This window comes from Caretta caretta, chromosome 1, assembly GCF_965140235.1.
Source record: "Caretta caretta isolate rCarCar2 chromosome 1, rCarCar1.hap1, whole genome shotgun sequence".
Classification (NCBI taxonomy): domain Eukaryota; kingdom Metazoa; phylum Chordata; order Testudines; family Cheloniidae; genus Caretta; species Caretta caretta.
In genome coordinates this window covers 191828424-191853405 of record NC_134206.1, presented here as the reverse complement: position 1 = coordinate 191853405, position 24982 = coordinate 191828424, and the positions used below count along the sequence as shown (strand labels likewise).

Here is a 24982-nt window from a genome sequence, read left to right as displayed (position 1 = left end):
CTTGAGACAAATGACAATATGTGCTGCATATCTTAGATAAAATCAGGGGTCTGTCCTGCCATGAATGCACTATGGTTTTCCATGTGTGGAGTAACTCCCATTGTCCTTCTAATAATGTGCCTTAGCAGTGTAATTCCTTTGCCTGCATATGCTGTAAATGGGGATACTTCTAGGAATCTGAAAGCTCCAAAGCTTTGACTGAAATGGACAAGATACTGGTCTGGTTGAGGTCCCTGGGAGCTCTTGCTTGAGCTGAGAGGTGGGTGTATCACTTGCAGTCATGGGGTGGGGCGAGGGAGGGAGGTTTGGGTCAAACCAAAACCAATTTTTAAAAAAAAATTCAGTGAATTAAAAAATGTTTTGAGTTTGAGCCCTTTTAAACATTGTTGAATTTTTAAAAAAGAAATTTCTAAACGAAAAATAGTTTGAACTGACAAATTTTCATTTGGAAAATTACGATGTGAAATATTCCAACTTTTTCAGGTACTTTGTTGTTTTTTAAATGAACAGGTATCAAAACTGACATGAATTCATGAGGGATTTTGATGTCACCAAATCTGCATTTTTGTCTCTCCCCCTTCCTTCCCCACCCCAAAAAAGAAAAAAATTTCAACTAAAAATATTGCCCAACTCTACTTGTGAAGCCCCCAGGGTATAAAAATAAGAGGGGATTGGTGGTAGCGTATTTTCCTCACCTTTCAAATGTACTAACCTTCTTCCTTTTGTCTCAAATATACTGAACTTTTTGCATGCTTCGGGGCCTATCTTTCCTTCCTTTCTTTTTTGGAGGCAGGAGAATTAAAGACCTGGTCAGCAGGATGACTGTGTGGAGGGGGCTTAAGTTTGCTTAAATTCTGCTGCAATAGAATATTGTGTAGTGGAAGAAAGCAGGGGATTTTATGTAACTTTATATTTATGAAAGTTATTTTACATAACTCTATATTTTAACAGGGGTGTTCAGAACCTGGGCCAGCTGTTCTCTTTTTTGTTTTGTATTGTATTTTTTAATAATATAGCATAAATTGAAATACGTGATGACCTTGCCAAAAAAAAGAAGAAAACTTTTGTGCGACTTGAGATTTTCTCCACTTTCTATGGCAGCCATTTTTTTAACACATGCAATTAAAATTTTAAAAGGCCACATTAAATGCTGAAATATTGTCCTTTCTGCTAATTTTACAGCCAGATAAGAATGCTTCTGTTCTTGATGTCATGCAGTATTCTGTATAGGGTTAATTAAACTAGTAATGTATTAATTCTTCACAATTTCCTATGTTTGACACACATCAATATGAAAGTATGTCACTTATAATCCAGACAGCAACAGAATGGCCTGAGCCAGTCACATTCAATTTTGGAGCAATATCCTATCATATAAATAATTTTATTATCAAATTTTTGAAGCATCAGATTTTATGGTCTGTTCCGGTTATAAAGGACATAATTATCAGACTAGATCTCTCAGATGCAATTCTTCTGATGAGTCAAAGACATTATTTCTACAAAGAAGAAAAAGTGTTGAAATCCCTTCTGTGTGCCAAGCACATTTAACCAACCACACCTTTTCCCAGGTAAAATTGAAAAGTTACAAGGACTAGCCACACACTGTGCAGTATAAGGCTCTGAGATAAATCCTGAAAATCTCATTGGCTTGGTTAGGGATATTTCTACTAGGCAGAGAGGTTGGTATGAAAATATGCTGTACAATTTAGTGCTGTAACCACAGAGGTGGAGTATTCCTGGATTCACCTCAATACTTCTGATTTTGTTTTATTTGATTCAGACAGGCTCCCCCCACCCTTTGAGGTTTGTTTTATTTCAGGCTTGTTCTAACCCAAAACCATAAAGGTGGAACTTGGAATAAAATGGATATTTTGTGAACTATTGTAGTGTCTCCTAGCATGAGAAATTTCTGATTCACCAAACAAAATAGCCCCTGGTTGCCCAGTATTGAAATTTGAGCAGTAACTTCATTTCAGGTTGTTAAAGGTGTGTACGATTCCCAGGGCAATTCTTTAACCAATAACTCATACAGTTCACAGTACTTTGTTACTTTTGGTCAGATGTATTCTCTTTTTTAAAAAATGGCACAAGCTTTGTGGTCATGTAAATTGGCTCAGCTCCAGCTGGGTTGAAAACCGCTATCTGGAGATAATTTGGCCCGGTATGTGCAGAGAAAATGGGTCTTAATAATTGACTAAAAAATAAAAATATATAGAACATAATCATGAAAACTCAATATTCCCTCTGTCCTCCTGGTGATTTCCCAGCCAATATAGTAACTGCTGTTAAAGAGCACTGAGTTCCTGTCAGGTTTTGTTTTGTTTTTTCAGTGTCCTTTTCTGCAGGATAGACGAAATGTTAAGCCTTCAAGGTGTGCAAGGTCATAAACTAGTGAGTGAAGAGGCCAGACTGTTTTTTGCCACCTTTTTCTACCATTCTTTGCTGAGTAGTGTTGCCTGGTCTATGGATTGTGTATTAATTATATGTATTACTTAAGAATTCCCAGTTGTCACTCTGAGGTTTGATAGGTTCTTGTCCCAGGTTTAAGCCCAGGATTATTAAAATTACTGTTCAGCGGGGAACCATGATGTGCACACTTGCAACAAACACACTTTAGGAACCTTTCTGTAGTCGAAATAGTTTTATTAATACAGTTAGCAAAGTCACAAACACTGTAACCCAGCTAGGTGAGTGAGATAATACAAAATGTACATCTGAACAGCCATATACTCACACCATCCCTTACAGAACAACCTGAAATGTTAGCTAGTTTCTTCCTTATCACCATTACTGGTGGGCATCATCCTGGCACCTCCCGAGTACTGCATCTTCCCTTCCTCCTGCACACAGGCTGGGCTAAAACTTTTATAATATGTTATGCTGACACCACTAAGCCTAATGTATATTCAGTGGAGGGATTTATCCTCTCGTCCTTATTTGTATTTCCTCACCCTACTAATGTTGGGGTGCCTTTCTCCTACAGCTTAGTATGTAAATGATCTCAACTTATTGTCATATAAGTCAATTCATTGCCAGGGCATTCTTGTGGTCAGACATCTGCAGATGTTCCTATCCTAAAATATCCAAAAGTTGGTGTTAGTTTGTATTCCTGTGGTTACCTGGTGTTATGTACCCACTTAAACACTCTCCTCAAAACTTCGGGGTGACGTTGGGCCATTTATCTGTGCCAAAGTCTATAGGTCTCAAAACTTCTGCTAACTGCCAAAGCCTATGTCTTACAGCATACAGGCCTGTAGGTTGCTTGCATTACTGATAAAATAAATGCTAAAGGTAGCTTTATGGGCTACAGCACACAAACATAAATGTCTGTGAATTAAATACTTTGGAATGCTAGAGAATTTTTCATGCACACAAAAACCCATGTTAAGAAATTACAAGATTTTGTCTTCAAACCACAAAAGCCAGGGAAGTCCAAATAAAGGTTAAAATACTTGAATATTATGCTTGTGTGGTATGGTAGCTTTTCAGTGGCCTTGAGCTTTTCATTTCAGCTGTGGTCAGAAGACTGTCAGCCTAGAGTTGTCCCTAGAGGCCCGAGGTGTTTAATTTTCAAGTTTTAGTTCCAGCAGGAGAATGAAAATTCAGCCAATTAAATAAAGACTTGGGAGAAGAGAGATGAACTGTGAAGACAACATCTTTGCTTAAAGAGGAAACTTATTCTCAAAAGTAATCACTGAAACATCTCTGTCCCCACTCCAAATCCTTGGGGACACAGTAAAACATGGATGATATCTATTTACTCTTGCATGTATGTGTGTTTGTTTTAAAGATTTGTTAGAATGGCAAGGGCTTTTTAATGTTTCTTTCAATCTGAATTATCTATTTAGTTTGATACAGTATATTGAGCAATGGAGGTGGGCAATAGTTTTGAGAGAGATGAAGGCTGGTAGACATTAAATAGCAGCAAGGCAGTATAAAATGTCATTCAGAATTCTAGGTACCAGATTAGTAGCCCCAAGAAACTGAAACTACCAGATTAGTAGCCCCAATAACCCTCTATTGATATGAAAATAACAGATTCAGCATGGGCAGAAGCAACACTGATCAATCAATGTGCCTCAAAGCTGATCTAAAAGAATATCTTGAAGGGGCAAGACATTTGTTAAATTTCCTTTCCAGTTAACTTGACAGCTCTGCTGAGGCTACAAATAAAAATATTAATTCATGCTCATTGCAGTAGTGCTCCCACGTCAGCTGGGAGCTGGACTGAGATCCCCTCAACTCCAGCCAACTCACCAAACCACTTTTTGATAAAGTGCAGGACTGGGATTCAGAAGATTTGGTTTCTGGTCCTGTCACTGTGTTACCTTGGGCAACTCACCTATCCATTCTGTCTCGATTTCTCCATCTCAAAATGGGGACAGTAATGGTCACCTACCTCCAATTAGTGTATGTGGGAAGCTTTGGAATGAAGCTAAGTGTCAATAAATGCCAAGTAATGTATACTGGAGGGGAAATTTAAACTACTCCTATACCTTACAAGGTTCTTGAACTGACACAGTTAAGTTAGAAAGTGACCTGGGTGTCATTGAGGACAGCTTAGCAAAGACATCTGTTTAGCATGCAACCCTGATCAAAATACAAAGAAGATATTAGGATACATAAGGAATTAAATGGGGTGTAATACAGAACATATTATGCCTTTATGTAAATCAGTGGCGCAGCCTCACGCAGAACACTGTGTAATACTGAGGGCCCCATCTCAAAAACATTATTGCAGAAGTAGAGAGGGGTTCAGAAAAGGGGAGTGAGACTAATCAAGGGCAGGAAGGAACTCTCATAAAATGAGAGTGAAGAGTTAGGGACAGTTTACCTTAGAAAAGAGACCAATAAGAGGGGAGACAGTAAAAATATATAAAATAACGAATGATCTAGAGAGGGTAGACTGCGAGTGTCTATTCTTCCCCGCTTGTAACAAGAACAAGGGAACAGTGAATAAAATTAAAAGGTGGTAAAATCTAAACGGATGAAAGGAAATACTCTTTTGCTTTATGGGTATTTTTTAAACTGTGGAGCTTGTTGCCACAGGTAGTTGTTCAGACCAAGAACTTAGCAAGATCCAAAAAAGATTAAACATGTATAGCGATAACAAGAATATCCAGAGTTGTTATAATGATGATATTTTTGGAAGGGATATTAAGCCATATGCTTCAGGATGTAAGCCAGTCTCTAACGATTGGAAATAAGGATGAGACCTAATATGGGGGCAGAATATCCCACATCTGCTACTGCCTGGTTCTTCCTCCTTCCTCTGAAGCAGCTGGTGCTGGCTATTATCAGAGAAACGATACTGGACTGGATGTACCTTAGGTCTGATCCCATCAGGCAATTTCTGTGTTCCTATGATAAGTACAATATTGTTAATAATAATCACAACTGACCTGGCCTGGATCTGCATGGTTAGATGATATATGCCTCTCATGGTTAGATGATATGGGTAATTGAGACTGTCTTTAATTCCCTGAGCCATCCAAACCCCTGAATCAGAATGCCTTTTTATCAGAAATCCCAAATTCACCAATTTTGTTCACTGAGAATCATTAGGGACCATTAGATTTTCACCATTACACATAGTTTTTAGTGAGACCGTGTGTTAGGTGAAATATTAATATTCTGTCAAAAGGTCTACCTTTTTAGTGTGCTGTGTTAGTCCCAGGAGAGACAAGGTGAATTTTCATAAAATTGCCCTGCTTCTGCTAGAAAACAAGGTAGTCAAGGCAATATATTTTATTGGACCAGCTTCTTCAAAAGCTTGTCTCTTCCACCAACAGAAGTTGATCCAATAAAATATATTACCTCACCCAACTTGTTTTGCACTTCAGTAGAAACATGGCTATTTTATAAAAATGCTGTGTTCTTTAATAAAAAAAAAGTGTGTCCATATTTTTGCCAGCAAACTATACTGAATGTTCAGTGTCAAATTTTTCCATGACTCTTTTGAGCTGTTCCTGATAGATCACGTTAGTCACACAATGATGAAATGTGTTTTTCACTGACTGGCTAAATCTGTCCCAGGAGGATGGGCACGTGCCATTTTGACTTCTCTTCTCAGAGAGAGAAAATAGCTGAGAGACTGTTTTAATGAACAGCCTACATGTTCCACGGAGCTTGAGCTACGTTTCCCTGTGTTCGCACTCAGCAGCGGGTGTCCTCACACCAGTGAGGTTAATAGTGACTCACAGGCAAGACCTGTTCTAAAAGCTCTGCCACACACATGGGAGGCTGCAGAAAGGTTGATTCACAACAACACCTTCTTATCTCACTCACTTGGAGTCCTTATGGTGCATACATGTACCGCACACTTATACAAAAGGTTTTTTTTTTAAAACACATATTCTGTGAAGCTGTTAAGATTGCGTCATTAGTTTGCCTTCCAGGAATTGTAGGGTCTGTCCGCACTAGGAGGTAGGGGTGTGATTATTCAGGTCGCACAGACATACTCGCGCTAGCTCTCATTGAGCTAGTGTGTTAAAAATGGTAGCATAGCCAGGATAGCACGAGCAGTAGAGAGCGGAGGCAGAGGCTAGCTGGGCTGCATATGTACACACCCATGGGATTCAGGCAGATTAGTACTTGGGGGAGGAGAGCGCTAGTCCATGATGCCATTTGCTGCTGCCCATGCGGCATAGCTACAGTACTGTTGTTAGCAGATTAGCTCAATGAAAGCTAGCACAAGTATGTGTATATGATAATCACACCTGTACCTCCTAAAGTAGCTGTACCCTGTAATTTACTTTTTTTTAAATGAAACTCTTGACTTTTATTGATTGCCAAAAAAGCATCTAGAACTCCCAAATGTGTGTATGTATGTGTGATTAGTTCTGCCCATTCAAGTCCACAGTGATTATTTTCAATGTCACTTGGACTGGGAAGTCGCATTTTGTGTTCCACTAGCAGAGAGTGAGAGATTCTAAGATTGACAAGTTCACAATTTGACCTACTGTGTAGCACACAGGCCCTGATTCAGGAAAGCATCCCTATTCAGGAAGAGCCTTGAAGCAAGTAAGTTCCACTGAAGTCAGTGACTTCGAAATGTGTGCTTAAGTGCATTCTTGAATAGGAATGGAATTAAGCACATGCCTAACTGTTTTTCTGAATCAGTTTTGTAGTTTGTCATTGTCCTCCTCCTACTGAAACATTTATATATTTTTGAAAACAGTGGCTGCAAGTGGGTTGAAATGTAACCACCCTTACGGTGTGAGGCATTTGTATGTGTGCCTGCAAACAAAATAACTTTTTCCAGTCTAGCTAAGTTTTAAACCTACCATCTTTGACAGTGTGCCTTTTAACTATGTTGCTACTTGCAATCATTGTTATAATGTACTTCATAAAAAAAAGATACAGAAGCCTGCAAAGGATAATGGGAAGCTATTACAGACTACAGTTGAAAAGTACAGTGTTATTCCCTCAGGAGAAAGCTATCTCTTATGTACATATAATTAATATGTCTGCCAGTAACAGTTATTAAACAAAGGGTAGGAATTGTTTCTGTTGAATAACTTGACCTGGGAGTAAAGCCAATTTAAAAGGCATCTGATTAAAATATGTTAAGGTCACAGATCACTGTAAAATATGAAGTGGGAAGTAAATGGCAGAGGTTTACTCATGGGTAAGATTAAATGCTATGGAATATGTTTTCCGCACTAACAGCGGCTTTCAAATGTAAAATATGAAAAGTGCTCATTCTAAAGGTTATTCTTCTAGAGGCATTGCAATGTCACGCTGCACTGAATCCTTGCACTATCGATAGTGATGAAGTTCACCCTTCAGCAACTAAGATTCTGTCATTCCTACTGTAAATTCCCTGACTTCTGTATAACCAGCTCATCCATAAAAAAAAGTGTGCTGTGGTTGGAAAGTTGCCTTACCAAGTTCCTGACCAAAAAAAGGTTTTAATTTGTTACAGAATTTGAAGAAAATTGGTTTTGACATCATGAAGCACCTCATCTTGCATTATTACGCGAAGGCCCAGTCTGTACTTGAAACATAGGTCGACATAGGTATGGTGCTCAGCGGTGAGCACCGTAACAGAAGAACCCCTTCCATTACTGAAGGGTGTGTCTACAAAATGGCATCACAGCAGCACAGGTACAGTGCCATAGCTATGCCACTGTAGCACCCATACGCAAGGAATGCAGGATCGGGCCCACCTTTAACCTCCTCTAAAAAATAAAAATAAGAAGCATCCCCAGATTCGTATTTCCTGAAAAAAGGAAAAAGATACTAAAGTGATGAGTCTGTAGAAAGCCTATAGAACCAGCCTGCTTTGTCATAAACTGAAATTCTACAAGCTATTTGCACCACATGTTGAAAAAAATGCATTATAAAATTGGGAAGTAAATAAAAAAGGGAAATAATTAGGAAACAGGATCTAATATTTTGAAGGGTTCCAAAATCTGTATTTACACAATGCTGTAAGGACTGTGCTATACCTCCCGTTACATGGGGAAGTGAACTCATGGAACTTTCTCAACCTCAGTTCAGCCAGAAATACTATGGTTTCCAGGCTGGGGTGCTCAAGGAAAGAGAGTAGGGTTAATATTGGCACATAGGTCATTGCTTCATTGCAGAGATACTCTTTGAGCTGATCAGATTCCTCACTACAGTGGAATTGGAGTCACCTAGGCAAAAAGTGTTTTGTGGTTTCACTGTCCAGTACAGCAGCTGATGATTTCTCTAGATCTTTGGGTTCCTTGGCTGTCACTACAACCAATGGAATATTCACTTTGACTCCATTCATAAGGCTGGGCATGCTCCAGATCTGGTGTTAGTCACTGAAGCATACAGATTTTTTTTTTTAAGGTTGACTATGTCGCTCCCTCTGCTGGGTTTCGGATTTGAGATTTTCTCTCTGTGGAGAATTTTCTCTTTACTTTGCAGGCAAAATTGATTGGATTCAGATTGACCCATCTAATACTGGGGAAACAGAACAATCTGCTTGTGTTTGTGTCTCTCTCTGAAGTTACGGAGGTGCTGGAACAGCTTTGTGCTATAACTTGTGAGCTGGACTCTTGACCTTTCTGGTTGTTGAAGGCCAGCAATGAAGTAATAGGTCCATTGTTGGTTGAGATATGAAAGCTTCCTTAAGGGGCTAGTAGGAGGAGGGTGCCCAGTGGCTTTTAAAGAAGCCATTGTGAGGCCCATGCTCCAGAAACAAACTCTAGATACAAACACTGTGGCTGGCTAACTATCCGCTAGTAGCCAGTCTCCGATTTTTGGAGAAGGTTATTGGCAGGGTAACTCTGATAATTTCCTGTGTCCTTAGGTTTCCTGACCCCAGTCAATAAAATTAGAGGTCTGGGTAAGGGACAGAAATTGCGCGAGCTGTGTTAGTTGATTATTTCCTTTTTGCAATGGACAAAGATAAATATCTGTAGTGATTCTTTTAGATCTGTCACATGGGCGGCAGGTAGCATAGGCCAGGGAAAGCTGTCCCTCCCCAAACAGCCTGGTGTGGCCAGACCCACACTCTGCTCCCAGACCACCACCTGCCTGCTTCTAGTTCCCTTCCCATTCTTCCATGGTGGAGAGGCTGGGACAGGCAGGCTGGAACCAGGGCTCACAAGGCTGGGGGCGCCGGGGCCATGCTGCACCATCAGCCTGATGCTGGGGTTGGGGGCACTGGGACTATGCCGCCTGCCCAGCGCTGTGGTAAGGAGCACTCTGGCCACCTCCGGGGCTGCGGCTGGGGGTGCTTTGGCCATGCCGCACGCCTGGCACACTGGGGCGGGGGGTGCTCCCACCACACTGCCCGCTCAGTACTCTGTGAAGTGTAGTTATAGGCCAGGAAATCTACATTATAATGCCCTATTTTCGGCTGTGAGGGATGCCAAGTAGAATGGGAGAAAAACCCAGCCATTTTCACCATTCTGTCAATATAGCGCATGACCTGCAGCAGGAATGCATAGCAGGATGACTAAAGCCAGGATCTGTATGTTCACTTTGAATTTTCTGCTCTTTGTTCGAGCCAGAGCCTTTGCATTGTTTTAATATTTTGCCTCTGTATTTCCCAAGTGACTGTAATTGCGTGACATCACCAGCGTGAAATGCACAGTGCTGAGATCATCTTCATTTATACTTGATATCTGATTTAATCTCTTCTTTATCAAAAGACAGAAATAACAGAGAAGGGGGAGGAAATGCCTAACATAATTAAAATAAAATGTATGTGGGCACGTTATGAGATTAATCACATACTGGTGTGTTGTGCCATTCATGATCACATCCTGAGAACTGTGTCGCATCTCATTTTTTGTGCGATTTTCTTTCCGATGGCAAATGCGGTGCCCTCGCCAGCATTGTGTCATCTATGGAGCGTGAGATTAATATACATATTGTGCAAGAGAGCTGCACAGATGATTTTCGAAGGATTAGAAGAACATTCCAAAAGTTTAAGATTTACCGCTGAGTTAAGGTGAAATGTTCTCTAGCATTCGCTCCACAGCAAGCTGCAGGTCTGGAGTAAGAACCTCCACTGCTGCTAGTTTCTGCTGATGAAAGCTGGAGTGGTTTGAAAGGCTTCCATAACACAATCTGCTCTGGGGGTGGGGGTGCATTAGCATTCTCTTTGTGGAGGAAGGAGATTGAAATATATTCCAGAGCTACTGACACCTGCCTTGTTAAAGCATGTGGGGGGGGGGGCAGGTGGAGGGGAATGTTGTTAAGGTATCTGAGCCGTACCAGTTTATGATTGAATCCCCTTATTTTCTAAACATTGAGTTTTAATTCCATAGAGGCATTGTGCCCTCAGGCTTTTTTATTGAGCTCTCGAGGAACAAATAAAGGAAACACTTGATCACTTTATAAATGCTGCCCATTGCACGTAGTGTTTAATGACTGCATATATCCACTTCCAATGCATTGAAATACTTCAGCCTTGCCTCAAAGCATTTTACCTCTATTCAGAGTGCAAAGAATGAAGTTCCTGTAGGATTGTGGAGTGCAGTTCATTTTGCATATAAACAGTTGCTTTGACCTTGTATAGGCAAATGGGCCCTGTCAGGCCTGGAATAGCAGGGCCTGGAAATCATCTGTTTAGTCAGTGCTGGTTCAGGTCATTAGCTCGTGTTTATGGCTGGGAATTGGTGATATTGCTCTGTGTATAAGGGGCTGAAGGGCTGAATACTAAAAGGCCCTTATTTACCAACAGCTTTATATTTTAATTTAAAATTAATTCAGATTGAAATGATCCATTTAACCCTTAATTAGGATCCTGTGTTCCTCTGAAAGTCAAACACATAAGTCAAACTGAGGCAAAATTCACTTTGCAGTTGAAGACTGTCTCATTTCTTTTAGCAGTAACTATCATGGATTGCTAAATACATCTGTTTTACTTTCACTAAGTTAACTTTCCCCATTCTCTGTCAGACCCAATAGTTACGGCTTAAGGAACTCAATTACTATCTGGTAATATGACAGGACTTTAGTCCTGAAAATACTCTTGTTTGATGGGAGTATATGAGGAGTAAAGTCAGTGGCTTTACGCTGAGATAAGAGATCAGAGTCTCGTTTGAGGAATTTTTAAATAATGTTTTAGTGTATTGTCAAAGGGGCCTAAGGGAGTTAGATGCTCCGCTACCATTGTACGTCAGTGGGTGTTGGCCACCTAATTTTCTGGGTTCCTTCTGATAATCTCAGCGTACAGTTACCACATACTTAATCATTTACAAAACTTGCTTTACTCAGTTGCAATGTGTTCAGACCTTTTTTCGACCTAACTCAATGCATTTACTTCCTCTTGCATTAGTTTCTACTTCAGAGCTTCCAAGTTGATATGGTATAGTTATTACTACCTGTGAAGCATGGGAAGAATTCATGTTACTGTGAAGGGATGGCACATTTCCTTCCTCACTGTTACAGTCTTGCAGTGGGGCTGAAGTGGGCTGCAGTGTTTCCATATACTTCAGAGGAGTCTTCCATTATGGGCTAATGGTGATGGAGTCCTTCTGGGATCCATACAAGGAAGACCTAATTCCAACCTCTGCTGCTGCTGTACATGCTGCACCTCCTGCTGCCTCCCTTTGCAAGCAAGGAAGCAGGACCTGGCAGGAAAGAGAGGAAAGCCAGCTGAGAAAGTAGATGGAAGTGCATGTATAATGCTGATAGACCCCGGTCGTCAGCAGGCAGGATTGAACTGGGGACCTCTGGAGCTTAGTGCATGAGCCTCTACTGCATGAGCTAAAAGCCAGCTGGCTGTTAGCTAAGGCTGTAGAGCAGACTCATTTAACACACACACACACACTCTCTCTCTCTCTCTCAGTGGTCTCAGTGCCACTAGATGAGACAACACCACACCCAGAATGTCTGTGGGTTCACATGGAACCAGGGCCTGGCTATGCCTTGACCCAGTCACTTTCCCCAGTGGTTAGAAACACTCCATTTTCTCAGGCACAGCATCCATTTAATCCAGGACACTGGCCCAATCCCTCAGGGTTGGCCAATCTCCCTTTTTTTCCCCTGGTAAAGCTTTAGCTAATGGGGGTTTAAGCAACCAAAGAGAAGGATAATGTACTTCTTACCTCTAATTTAAAGTGAATGTGGAAGTGGAGAGAGAGGCAATGAGGAGCAAACATTAACTGTAGAAGGATATTTTAAATAAATGCAAATGCTGCTCACAGCTGGGTCTCTGTTGAAACTAAAAAATACTGTATTGTGAAGATGAATGTGCCATTGTGTTTATTTTCTACCTGCCTGAAACCATGCAGTGCTGTTCATCCCGAAGAGCCAAACTCTGCTCCCTCAACCAAAGAAATCCAATCCTACTTACATCAGAAAAGTAATCTCTCTTGAAATGAGGGATTTCACTTTTCTCTCTTGTATGTCAAAAATAACTGATAAAAAAAATATACAAAAAATGGTGTGATTCCCCCTTAGTCCCACCCTCTTTCCAGGTTTTAATTTTTAGTATAATTGCGTTTCTTCTCCTTCGGGTTGTAGAACACTGAATTATCTGAAATTGGTCTGACAGACAAGGACAGAAAGTGCAAGACAGCCTGAGGGGAAGAAACGAATCGGAATCCTCCCACCAGGGCATTCTGGGACAGCAGGGGTCTAACCAGCTCATTTCCCTTCTGACTGCTGACTTCATAGTGTGATAGCAAAGCACCACAGAAAGGATGAAGACAATGAAGTTCCTTCCCCTGAAGAAAAGAAAAAAGCCTAATCTAGGCTTATTAAGATGCTCCCTGCATTATCCTGCTTCTTTTTTTCTCTTTTTTTTCTTAAATGAGGTCTATGGGCCTTCCCCAGAGGGGTCAAAAGGGAGAAACATTGTGACAAAGCAGCTCTGCTCCTCGTTCTCCTCCATCCCTCTCCATTCCAACTGAACAATATACTTATCTCTCCCACAAGTTTATGTACCAATGACAAATGAACAATGGTTTAGATATGATGGTGGTATGTGCTTTGGAAATGCCTGTAATAAAATTTCTCATATTGTAACTTCTACCCCCAGCAGTTGCTTGTAATCACATTATTGATGATACCAGTGTTGTAAATAAAATAATTTTAAAAAGCAATTGTTGCTATGTCTTATGGAAGGGATGACATCATGATATGGACTTCTGTTTTAGGTTATTAACCCTTGTATCACTGCAAGGGAAGACCTTGCAGCTTTATTTTAAAATAATATATAATTTTATTTATATATGGTTGTCCAATCCAAGTAAATGATTTTATGTGAAACCATTTGAACTAGATAACTAGAGTTGCATTTGAAGAAAGAGTTTTTGGTGGACATGCACTGTACATACATCCATTCAAACGTAGTGTGAGTTCATAGTTTGAAGTAATTACCCTAACTATCACATCTAAAGTCTGCACTGATATCAGGTCTTCATTGATTGGAATTTTTTCTTAGCGCTCAGCTGATGATTTTCTATTCCAAGAAATAGGATAATGTGGTGGTCGTCTGGTCACAGGAATTAAAATACAGTGACTCACCATGGCTCTGATATTTTTGTCCATTCAGCTTTATTGGGAGGGGACTGAGGATTGACTCCTGTTTACAAACAAACAAAACAAAACCTCAAACCCCACATACCTCCAAAATCTTAACCAGAGGTGGCACGAGAAGCCATGGCCCTAGGGAGGAAATCATGTAAGTTTATGCAGATACAGTTATTGGTACTAGGCCATGTGAATTTTGCCTGCAAAGTCATTCTTGCCAGATTTGTTTTCATTAATGGCCTGGTGGCCTCCACCTCATAGATTAAACACGGGATCATTTCATAAGGCTAACAGGAAAGATCTTTCAAATCTGGGGTCTCTTTCTGGGACATGTTAATGGCTAAGATATGGCAGCTGCATCCAGTCAGGCTTTATGTGTAAGGTTCGTAGAGAGTTAAAGGGTGGCTGAGATGGGGAGAACTTCTTGTGGAACGTGTCATATTTCTCAAACTGGTTCTTTTCTTATTAACATGCTTTTCCCCACTCATAATAAATGAAGCAGGCCTGCAAGGGTGGGGCCCACTACAAAGACTTAGGGACTGGGACTTGAACTGAGCTGACCCCATGGTGATAACTGGGCATGGCAAAGGGGCCTGAACCCAGCTATGGACACACTCCCAAGAGACACTTTTACAGGGTGGGAAGGAGCTCTGGCCCCAGAAAGAAAAAGTATCCTCTTTGTGTCGAAAATAATGCTTTTGAATATCTTTCTTTTGTCACATATGCCATTTAGAAGATACTGGGGAGTTTCCCATAAAGTCTGTGCATTGGATAGTATTAATGCAGACCATTATAGGAAAAAATAAACGGTAAAGCTAACATGTTCAAAGACATTAACTTTGCTATGTTATCTGTTGGTGCTGCTATTATTGCATACCACCGTTTAATGGATGTATGTCTGTGTAGAATGGCAGAATTTCAGCAAGACAGCAGTATTTGCTAAACCTGATTTGGAGAAGGTGCATTTCTTAGATAGAGATGTACATGTTTCTTTTATAGATGAGCGGGAGAGTTTGGTGCTTATCTGTGGATTTTATTCTGGGATAATAGCGAGGTCATCTTGACAGAGAGAAATCAACAGCATTATTTTGCTGGTTGGGGATTTTGTAAAAGGTTCTTGTGTACTTAATTGTTCACATCTCTGTGATGTTTTTTTAAAAAAGGCCTTTTTCCTTCTGAGGCGAGTATGGCACTGAATCAATCTCAAATGCAACAAGAGGGAAATTGGGGGCGTGTGTGAATGTTAATGAAACAACACCTAGAGTTTGTCAGATGCAGTTCATATAGGCTCTGGCACCACTTCTAGAGGACTGTGTTTTAATGTGTTGTAGTACACTTGGTGAGAGTTCCTGATCTTTACTCGATACCCGAGCCAGTTCATCGAGCCTGGCTTAGTCTTTCAGAAATGAAAATGTTCTGTCACCATGCAGGTTATTTTCTGGTTTTGGCCTGCTTAGTCATGCTCAATGGAACAAACATAGGTTACAGTTGTGCTGCTTCCATAAGCAAACCTTGGCAAGAGAGTGACGGTAAGCCTCTTTGCATGACAGGGCCAGTTTTCTAAATTAACCAGGATGCGGTGGGAGTAAAGCTTTGATAATGAAAAGTAGAAACTGCTTCCTCCTGTTGTGGAGTACAGTGTTATGTGAGACACACAAAATGAGAGATAAAGCTAAGTTTTTGCATAAAGAACTCCTATGTAGCAAGAGGGCTATTGCCATCAGCTCCCTCATTGTAAGAAAGTACATATTTTATGGATGATAAACACATAGAAAAATGCAATGTATGTATGAACAGATGCCAAAATGATGATAAAGGCAGAATGTTACAATGAGCCAGGCACCCATGAAATTTAAAATTATTTCATTGTTTTGCAGCGTGCCGACCTGGGTTCTACAAGGCCTTTGCTGGTAATGTGAAGTGTGCCAAATGCCCACCTCACAGCTCTACCTACGAAGATGGTTCTGTGAACTGCAGGTGTGAGAAGAATTACTTTCGATCTGAGAGAGACCCTCCATCCATGGCTTGCACCAGTGAGTAGTATTATGATGGCTTGGGGCTGTGATTGTCTTTTGTCCTCTGCCCCATTTAAGTTCTTTAGCTGTGTACAAAGATTCTTCTCCAGATTTGTCTCAGCACCTTGTTTCTCAAATACAGAGTAAATTCAATTTCCAAACAAAATCTCCTCATCTCTCTTGTTTCAGGTCCTGTTTTATATTAGACAGGCTATCAGAGCTTATAGGAATGGATTTATATATCTCTATTTTCAATTCCTCTGTGCTGTTATCTGTCAAATTGAATAGGAAAAAGGGAGTGAGATGTTTAAAACTAATACCAGTGTTTTCAGAACAGTGTATCAAATGGGTATTGTAGTTCGCAGTAAATTGTTTTCTATGTTTCTGCAAAAGCATCTTCCAGCTTGAGTCATGTCTTGAAGATAGTTAACAATCCTCAATTGTGTGAGTCTATAATCCAGGGGAACATCTCAGGAGGACCATGAGGCGAAGAATAAAGACAATATGGTTATTTGCTGTGGTCGGTTCCATATTTGTGTGTCCTGTTGCTCTTGTGGAAAAGCACCAGATAACCAAAAGGGAGATTAATAGGATATTTTTACCTTTGTAGGACCTCCATCTGCACCAAGAAACGTTATCTCTAATATCAATGAAACATCGGTTATCCTAGACTGGAGCTGGCCCCTTGATGCAGGAGGCCGGAAAGATGTCACCTTCAACATCATTTGCAAAAAATGTGGGGGGAACATCAAGTTGTGTGAACCGTGTAGCGCCAACGTGCGCTTCTTACCCCGTCAGATTGGACTCACCAACACCACAGTGACCGTAGTAGACCTCCTGGCACACACCAACTACACATTTGAGATTGATGCAGTCAATGGGGTGTCCGACTTGAGTACGTTCTCAAGGCAATTTGCCGCAGTCAGCATCACAACTAATCAGGCTGGTGAGTGTGATTGTATTGGTCTTCCTCTCTAGTATTTAAAATACCAAGGACTGGGTAGTCCCATCACCCGTTCCTATTTCACATGTGCTATGAATGTTGACACACTGATGTAACAGTAGGCTTCAGTGAAGTTGTTCCTGATTACACCAGTGAAAATCGAAGCTGTCAAAGGGTCTTCCAGCCTCTAGTCAGTAGTCTCTAATGACACCCTCGCTGGAATGTGTTTTATTAATAAAACCAGATTTTAATAAAATACAAATTTCATTAATCTCCAACGTAAATTACTGTAGTAATCATAGTGATAAAATTTGATTAAATAGAAGTGAAAAATGCTTTGATGTTAGGCACATAAAAAGCTAAGTTTTAAATTGTAGGGATTTAAAACACTGTACTTTTCTTTTTCCTTAGCACATTTAATTTTTCATCCAAGTCCAGACTACTGCCCGCATTACAGGGATGTGAATATGAATCCTTAATTAGGCCCTGATCCTGTATTTGCTAGTGCACAGGTGGACTGCTGGGCTTCATTGCAGCCCTATTACAATCACTGAGGTTCTGCATGAACACAGAAGTCTGCCTGCAGAGGTCACAATATAGGATCAACGCTTCATTCATTTCTACTATTTGCTTCTCGTTTTTCAAAATTTCATTTATGTAACAGATCTGAGGGAGCTGTGTAGCTTCCTTTAGTGGTCCCAAAATTGGGGTAATATTTGCTGATAAAGGGAAGACTAGATTCCCCCTAGCTCTTTGTAGTTCTATTTTGGGCAATAAATCATCAGGAAGTTTCTGGCAGAAAGCATGTGTGTTTGTGGAATGTCTGCTCTCCAGTGTTGTCTTACAAAAATAGCCTTCATTTTTCCTATTTCCTAAAATGTCCAATCATTTGTTGGGGTGGGTCTTCCATTCCCATATTCAAGGAGAGCCCCTTTTCTTCTATTTCGTTGTTATTGTTGTTGTTGCTGTATATTGGAGATTCTTCTCTTTCATCCTGTGCTCCATGGCACTAGTTAAAAATCAGCTGGAGAATGTTCTTGTTCACAGTTCCTGGGAATGAACTCTCCAGGACCAGTGACAGGGCTTTCTCAGTAGAGGACTCCAGCTTTTGGAACTTGCTTCCTTTGGTAGTCCACCAAGACCCAAAGTTGGTAGCCTTTATGGCATGATGCAAGATCCATTGGGTTGTTTTTGCCTGTGTTTTGTCAGACGTGATTCCCAACATGTGGCAGCAGTGATTTGTTGTGTGCAATGCAATATGTTGTGACGTTTCTTAAGCAATTTGTTCATTTGGGGGAACAGCCAAGAGTTTCTCTGACTCTACATAAGTGCCAGAAATGACCACTGTATTGATTTTGCCATCCCCTGCTCGTGTGGAGTGCCTTAATATACAAGTATGCACACAAAAACGAATGGGACTATGTGAGTAAAAGCTGGCAGAATTAGGCCTTAAATAGATATCTAAATCATCTTTCTTCTAGCAGGAATTGCAGTCATGAGAGCAAGATTTCTCTAGCATTCCCTTCCTGACCAAATACCAAAAATGACAATGAGTTATGATACTTTGTGTAACTGCAGTTTCCTTTGGTTCAGAAACCATAGTTGTTTTCGTTCAAGTAACACATAAATGAGAGGAATAATCACACTTGAGCAGATAGGTAAAAGCAAGTCTGCAGGGGCCCAAGGACAAAAAAATGAATGGCTTATCTAATAACTAAGTATTAATTTGTGGCTTTGCCATAAGCAAGGGACATAACATTGTTCAGCTGCCAATGGAGCCAGACCAGAAGGTTGGTTGTGCCTATGAGAGTCACAGTCTGGCTTCTACCTTGCTGCAACGGGGAAGAATGCTGTGCTGAGTCTATGCCCAGGGTAGCATACATTTCCCGGCATACCAGCAGTTCTGCTAACCGGTGCCTTTGCTCTGCTCTTTCCTCACCCATTTGTAGCCACTGTGCAGGGAGAATTTAAGGGCACTTCAAAGGCTACAGTTCTCTCTGTGCTTCTATTCACAGTATGTGTGCCCTGAACAGAGGCACATGGGGCTAACTTGACCCATTACTCCCCTGCATGGCCATGCAGTCTGTGCCAAAATATGGCCCTTAGTATAAAGGAGATAGGTATGACTTCAAGATCACTCTCAAATTTAGGTATACCATATATTTTATCAGCTTCACAAATAGCTAGGCACTATCCCTAGAATATGGCTTTAAAAAGCCCTTATGATTAAGTAACTACATTTTTATTTCATTTTATTTTTAGTCTCCTTACTTTACTTAGATTTATAAAAATCAGGGCTGTTGATTAATCACAGTTAACTCATGTAATTAACTCAAAAAAATAAATCGTGATAAAAAAATAATCGCAATTAATCGCAGTTTTAATCGCACTGTTAGAATACCAATTGAAATTTATTAACTATTTTTGGATGTTTTTCTACATTTTCAAATATGTTGATTTCAATTACAACACACAACACAAAGTGTACACTACTCACTTTACATTATTATTTTTATTACACATAATTGCACTGTAAAAATGGTAAAAGAAATAGTATTTTTCAGTTCATCTCATACAAATACTGTAGCGCAATCTCTTTATCATGAAAATGCAACTTACAAATGGAGGGTTTTTTTGTTACATAACTGCACTCAAAAACAAAACAGTACAGAACTTTAAAGCCTACAAGTCCACTCAGTCCTCTTCCTTGTTCAGCCGATCACTAAGACAAACAAGTTTGTTTACATTTTTGGGTGATAATGCTGTCCAATTCTCATTACAATGTCACTAGAAAGTGAGAACAGGTATTTGCGTGGGACCTTTGTAGCCAGCATTACAAGGTATTTACGTGCCAGATGTGCTAAACATTCATATGCCCCTTCATGCTTCAGCCACCATTCCAGAAGACATGCTTCCATGCTGATGACACTCATTAAAATATTAACGTGTTAATTAAATTTGTGACTGAACTTCTTGGGGGGAGAATTGTATGTCTCTGGCTCTGTTTTACCCGCATTTTGCCATATATATTTCATGTTATAGTAGTCTTGGATGATGACTCAGTACATGTTACTAACGGGCTGTAGGAAGGGTAGCGGCGCATTAGCAAGGCTTTTCCCGTACAGCACAACCTTCATAGAATATCAGGGTTGGAAGGGACCTCAGGAGGTCATCTAGTCCAACCCCCTGCTCAAAGCAGGACCAGTCCGTAAGAACACATTCGCTGCAGATTTGACAAAACGCAAAGAAGGTACCAATGTGAAATTTCTAAAGAGAGATACAGCACTCGGTAAACTAAGATTTAAGAATCTGAAGTACCTTCCAAAATCAGAGAGGGATGAGGTGTGGAGCATATTTTCAGAAGTATTAAAAGAGCAACACTCTGATGCAGAAACTACATAATCTGAATCACCAAAATAGAAAATCAACCTTCTGCTGGTGGCATCTGACTCAGATGATGAAAATGAACATGCGTCGTTCCACTCTGCTCTCAATTGTTATCGAGCAGAACCTGTCATCAGCATGGACACATGTCCTCTGAAACGGTGGATGAAGCATGAAGGGACATATGAATCTTTAGCACATCTGGCATGTAAATATCTTGTGACGCCAGCTGCAACACTGCCATGCGAACACCTATTCTCACTGTCAGGTGACATTATGAACAAGAAGCGGGCAGCATGATCTCCTGCAAATGTAAACAAACTTGTTTGTCTGAGTGATTGGGTGAACAAGAAATAGGACTGAGTGGACTTGTAGGATCTAAAGTTTTACATTGTTTTATTTTTGAATGCAGTTATTTTCTATATAAAATTCTACATTCTAAAGTTCAACTTTCATGATAAAGAGATTGCACTACAGTACTTGTATTAGATGAATTGAAAAATACTATTTCTTTTGGTTTTTTACAAATATTTGTAATCAAAAATAAATAAAAAGTGAGCACTGTACATGGTCTTCTGTGTTGTAATAGAAATCAATATATTTGAAAATGTAGAAAACATCCAAAATATTTAAATAAATGGTATTCTATTATTGTTTAACAGTGCAATTAATGGTGTGATTAATTTTTTAAATCGCTTGACAGCCCTAATAAAACGCATCTACCCAATAGCCCATAGGAGCAAATGCATTGTATTTTTCCAGATTTATTTGATGTCAGTTATTTTGTCATAGTGCCCAGAGGGCTTGCTCTGGATTAGGACCCCACTAGTGCAAGCACTCTGAGTACAGGTAAACATGCTCTCTGCACTGAACAGCTTGCAAGTATCCAATTTGTGGTGGCCGGTTTTAGAAGCATGAGAGAAGGGACTAAACCTTCCATATTAGACAATTTCCCAATAACATGCATGTGAGAGAAGTTTCTTCCTAACTTCAGACCTTATAGCTTGAAGCATGAAAATTAATCTCTTATAGTTTTATCCTGCTACTACAATATACATATTAAATAAGAATCATAATAGCTGATGTAACTGTTGTATTCTTATTATTCATGTCTAACTCTTCTGTGGTCTGTAGAAGATAAGAGCAGCCACCCTGGGTCAGACCAATGGTCCATCTAGCTCAGGATCCTGTCTCCTGACAGTGGCCAGTGCCAGATGCTTCCCCAGCCAGTGTAAAGCCAGTGTAGGCCTCTTCACCAGTTCCTCACACACCTCCTGTAATAGAGGTATGGCCAGAGTTCTCTGTGTTCTGGCTGTATTGAGCTGATTGAATGTCACTCAAAGCTAGTGTAAATCACAGCAGTCCTTGGGGCTTCACTAACTTTAATCATGAGCCAGTTTGGCCCCCAGCTATGCTGAGAATTCAGAAGTACCTTCCTCTCCACAGGTTGGGCTTCCTGAGAGTTTCAGCTAAGAATCTGCCCCCTGATTTTCAAGTTACACAGGACCCAAACCATAAGTGGCTTTATAGGCTTACAGTGTTTTCACTGTGGAAGCTTGTGTTCAGATTTTTACTTGGTTTTTATACTCAAAGATTTCAGAAAAGAGCTGAACAAAACCATCCCGTTTTGCTTCATCAGACAGTCACAAGAGATTTTCCCCCCATTGTTTTTCATGTTAATTCACAAATATGGTCAGTCATGAAATTTTGTTCTTTCGCACTGATGGGCAGTTTTTTTCTATGGTGAAAAATGTAGAAATTCTAGCCTGGTACAAAGTGATTATTTTGCACATCTTTGTTCCAAGTGAAGATTGAGGATTTTCACCTATACAAAACTGCCTTTTGTTGCTCCTAGAGGAAAATTTATGAAGACATTGAGGCAAAATGTTTTACTTCCCTCACTGGTGAAAATGTGATTTTTACGGCCGTTCAGCCAGTTGGAAAATTTCAAGAGAACCATCAGTTTACATTATAATTGCTGTATCTCTGAAGTCCAAAAGCCCCCTAAAAGTGAGCAAATATTTCTATCCGCATTTTTCACTGTTCATGTGGGCATTTCTGCTTATGGATCCATCAGCAACCTAATAGTTCAGAACAAAGACAGTGCTGATTTTTGGGAATGCGGCCTCTGAGAGCTCTGCTAGGCTGTTTTAAAATAAATGGAGGTGATGCTTTGGCAAGTCAGTAAGCTATAAGGAACAACACATCTTTTTTCATACATATATATAAATAAACCACAGAGAACCATTTTAAGTGCTGCTGAGAAATCAGCTGATGTTTGTAAAATGACTACAGAGTTCTAGGTCTTAGCACTTGTGAAAAGTACAGTACTATATAAATATAAATCACAATGAAACTTCAGTAGATCTTTTTCAATTTTGATGGGGAGGCAGGGAGTGCTTTATGGTCTAACTTCAGTTTGAAACACCCAAGGCCAGATTCTGATCTCACACTGGTGTAAATCCAGGAGTAAGTTCAGAGAAATCAGTGGAGTTATGACGGTGTGAGACCAGGATCCAGCCCTTCAGCGTCCTGACATATCAGCTTTTAACCCCCAGCAAGAGGTGACTCAGCTTGTAGCTTCCAAGACAGATTAACTGAGTACCATGGCATGTATTGTGTATGAGTCTTTCAAATGTAGTCTTTTTAAAACATCCCTTCCAGCAGTTCTGCTGATAGCTGATAGCCAACCCAGATGGGGCTGCACTTCACTAGGGCTTCATGCAGTTTGTAAAGTCCTTTAAGTGGGGGGGAAATTGTGATGAAAGGTGCTTTATGCATGTAAAATATTTGGGTCTGATTCTCCTCTCTCACTGGTGTAAATCAGGACTAACACTGCTGAGCTCAGTGGAATGCTCTGGGTGAAAACTCCAGGGGAACAGCAAATGAGTCCCATTAGTTTAATATCTGTTTTGGGAGTTGAATGACTGCTTTTTCCTTTAACTCCCGTGTGTGAAAAGGAAGACTGGGAACAATGCCATTCCTGGTGGAAGTTTGCTTTGTTGGGTTTTCATTTTTGTTTTCCTTCTGTTCCAGTTAAAGTTGATGAACTGGCAGCCTTGAAAAATGAGCCCTCAGGCAAGATATGGCTCCTACTGATATGACACTGCAATATTTCTAATTCTTCTAAGCCTTTCTTTCTGTCTTTGACATGGAAATAATAGAGGAAAGACATGGGTTTCCATTTTAATCTACTTTATAGGGCTAAATTTGTTGCTTTTCCTCTTAATTGCATTGTAATGTACCTCGAGATGCCCACATAACGTGGCACCCTCTGAATTATGCTTTATGATATTGTAAATTGGAGTAGTACACCTTTGCCTACCACACATGCCGAAGGGAAGAACTCTTCTTCCCGTCTCACATCAATATGCTTTCACACAGATGTTATCTCCTAATAACACCAATCAACCATGCTTAGGAAGGGTCACTGACTGCTACAGGAGATTATATGGAAATCAGAATCCCTGGAGGTGGGGTGTTAATTATGAATGTCATGCAGAGATACTGACAGCTGTGCCACACTGACTGGTCTGTGTGCAGAATTCTCAGGTCTTTTTGGACCATGTGCAGATTTATTTGCTATGTAGGTTTCCTGGTTGTAGTTTGCTCTTTTGTGTGGGGTTTTTTTTGGTTTTTTGTTTTTCTTTTTTAAGCTCCCTAGGTTATACTTATTTGGCTGGTTCCCACAGCCACTTGCCACTTTTTGAGCGGTCACTTCAGCATCCTAAATGAAGATAAGATGCTATCCCGTTCTGGATTGTTCTCAAGTCAAAGAGTTTTGGCACATGTTGCCACGCACAGAGCTCTCATTAAAGTCAACAGGAGTTGTACATTGTGGAATCCACTCCTGAGAGAGGAACTGGGGACAACACAGCAGCTCTAGTGGATCTGTTCAGTGCTCCAGCATTGGGGGTCAATGCTTGCTTACTCTGACTGCTCTCATTAGTTAAAGCAGTGGTTCTGAACCTTTCCAGACTACTGTGCCCCTTTCAGGAGTCTGATTTGTCTTGCATACCCCAAGTTTCACCTCACTTATAAACTACTTGCTTACAAAATCAGACATAAAAATACGAAAGTGTCACATCACACTAGTACTGAGAAATTGCTTACTTTCTCGGTTTGTCTGTATGAAACTTTAGTTCTACTGACTTTGCTAGTGCTTTTTATGTATTCTTTTGTAAAACTAGGTAAATATCTAGATGAGTTGATGTACCCCCTGGAAGACCCCTGTATACTTACAAGAGTACATGTACCCCTGGTTGAGAACCACTGGGTTAAAGGTTTTTTAAATTGGACAGAGCATACCAGCAATTCCTGTGATTTTGGGGCTAGTGATTCATACTTGGTTTGTGCAGGTTCTTCTCAGAACCTCTAGCTATGCTACCTGCAGGGCAGATGACTCAAATGTTCTAGCCAGGGTACATATCCTTGCACCCTGGTTATAATCACAGTTTGGCACTTGCAAAACTCCCCCGTGTCAGGGCTATCCTAATCTAGTGACCAAAGATTTGTTAGAAAATGTTGCTTTTTCTTCAGCCCCAAGTGATGTACTATCACAGTTGTGCATGAATAGCTTCTGATAAGTTCACCTCTTCCTTCCCTTCTCCCTCACTTAAAAACCCAAAAGAAAAGAAAACAGCAATGCCTCTCCTTTAGCCTCAAGGCT

General features: G+C 40.3%; 1 protein-coding gene across 3 annotated transcripts in view; it reads left to right on the top strand.

Moving 5' to 3' along the window:
- The window catches only part of EPHA3 (EPH receptor A3), a 311971-nt gene that overhangs the window by 191449 nt on the left and 95540 nt on the right, over nt 1-24982 (top strand). For all 3 annotated transcript variants that reach the window (XM_075118146.1, XM_075118145.1, XM_075118150.1), the window contains exons 4-5: nt 15849-16004; nt 16597-16932. In XM_075118146.1, coding sequence (XP_074974247.1) covers nt 15849-16004; nt 16597-16932 — 492 coding nt within the window. The remainder of the gene's footprint in view (nt 1-15848; nt 16005-16596; nt 16933-24982) is intronic.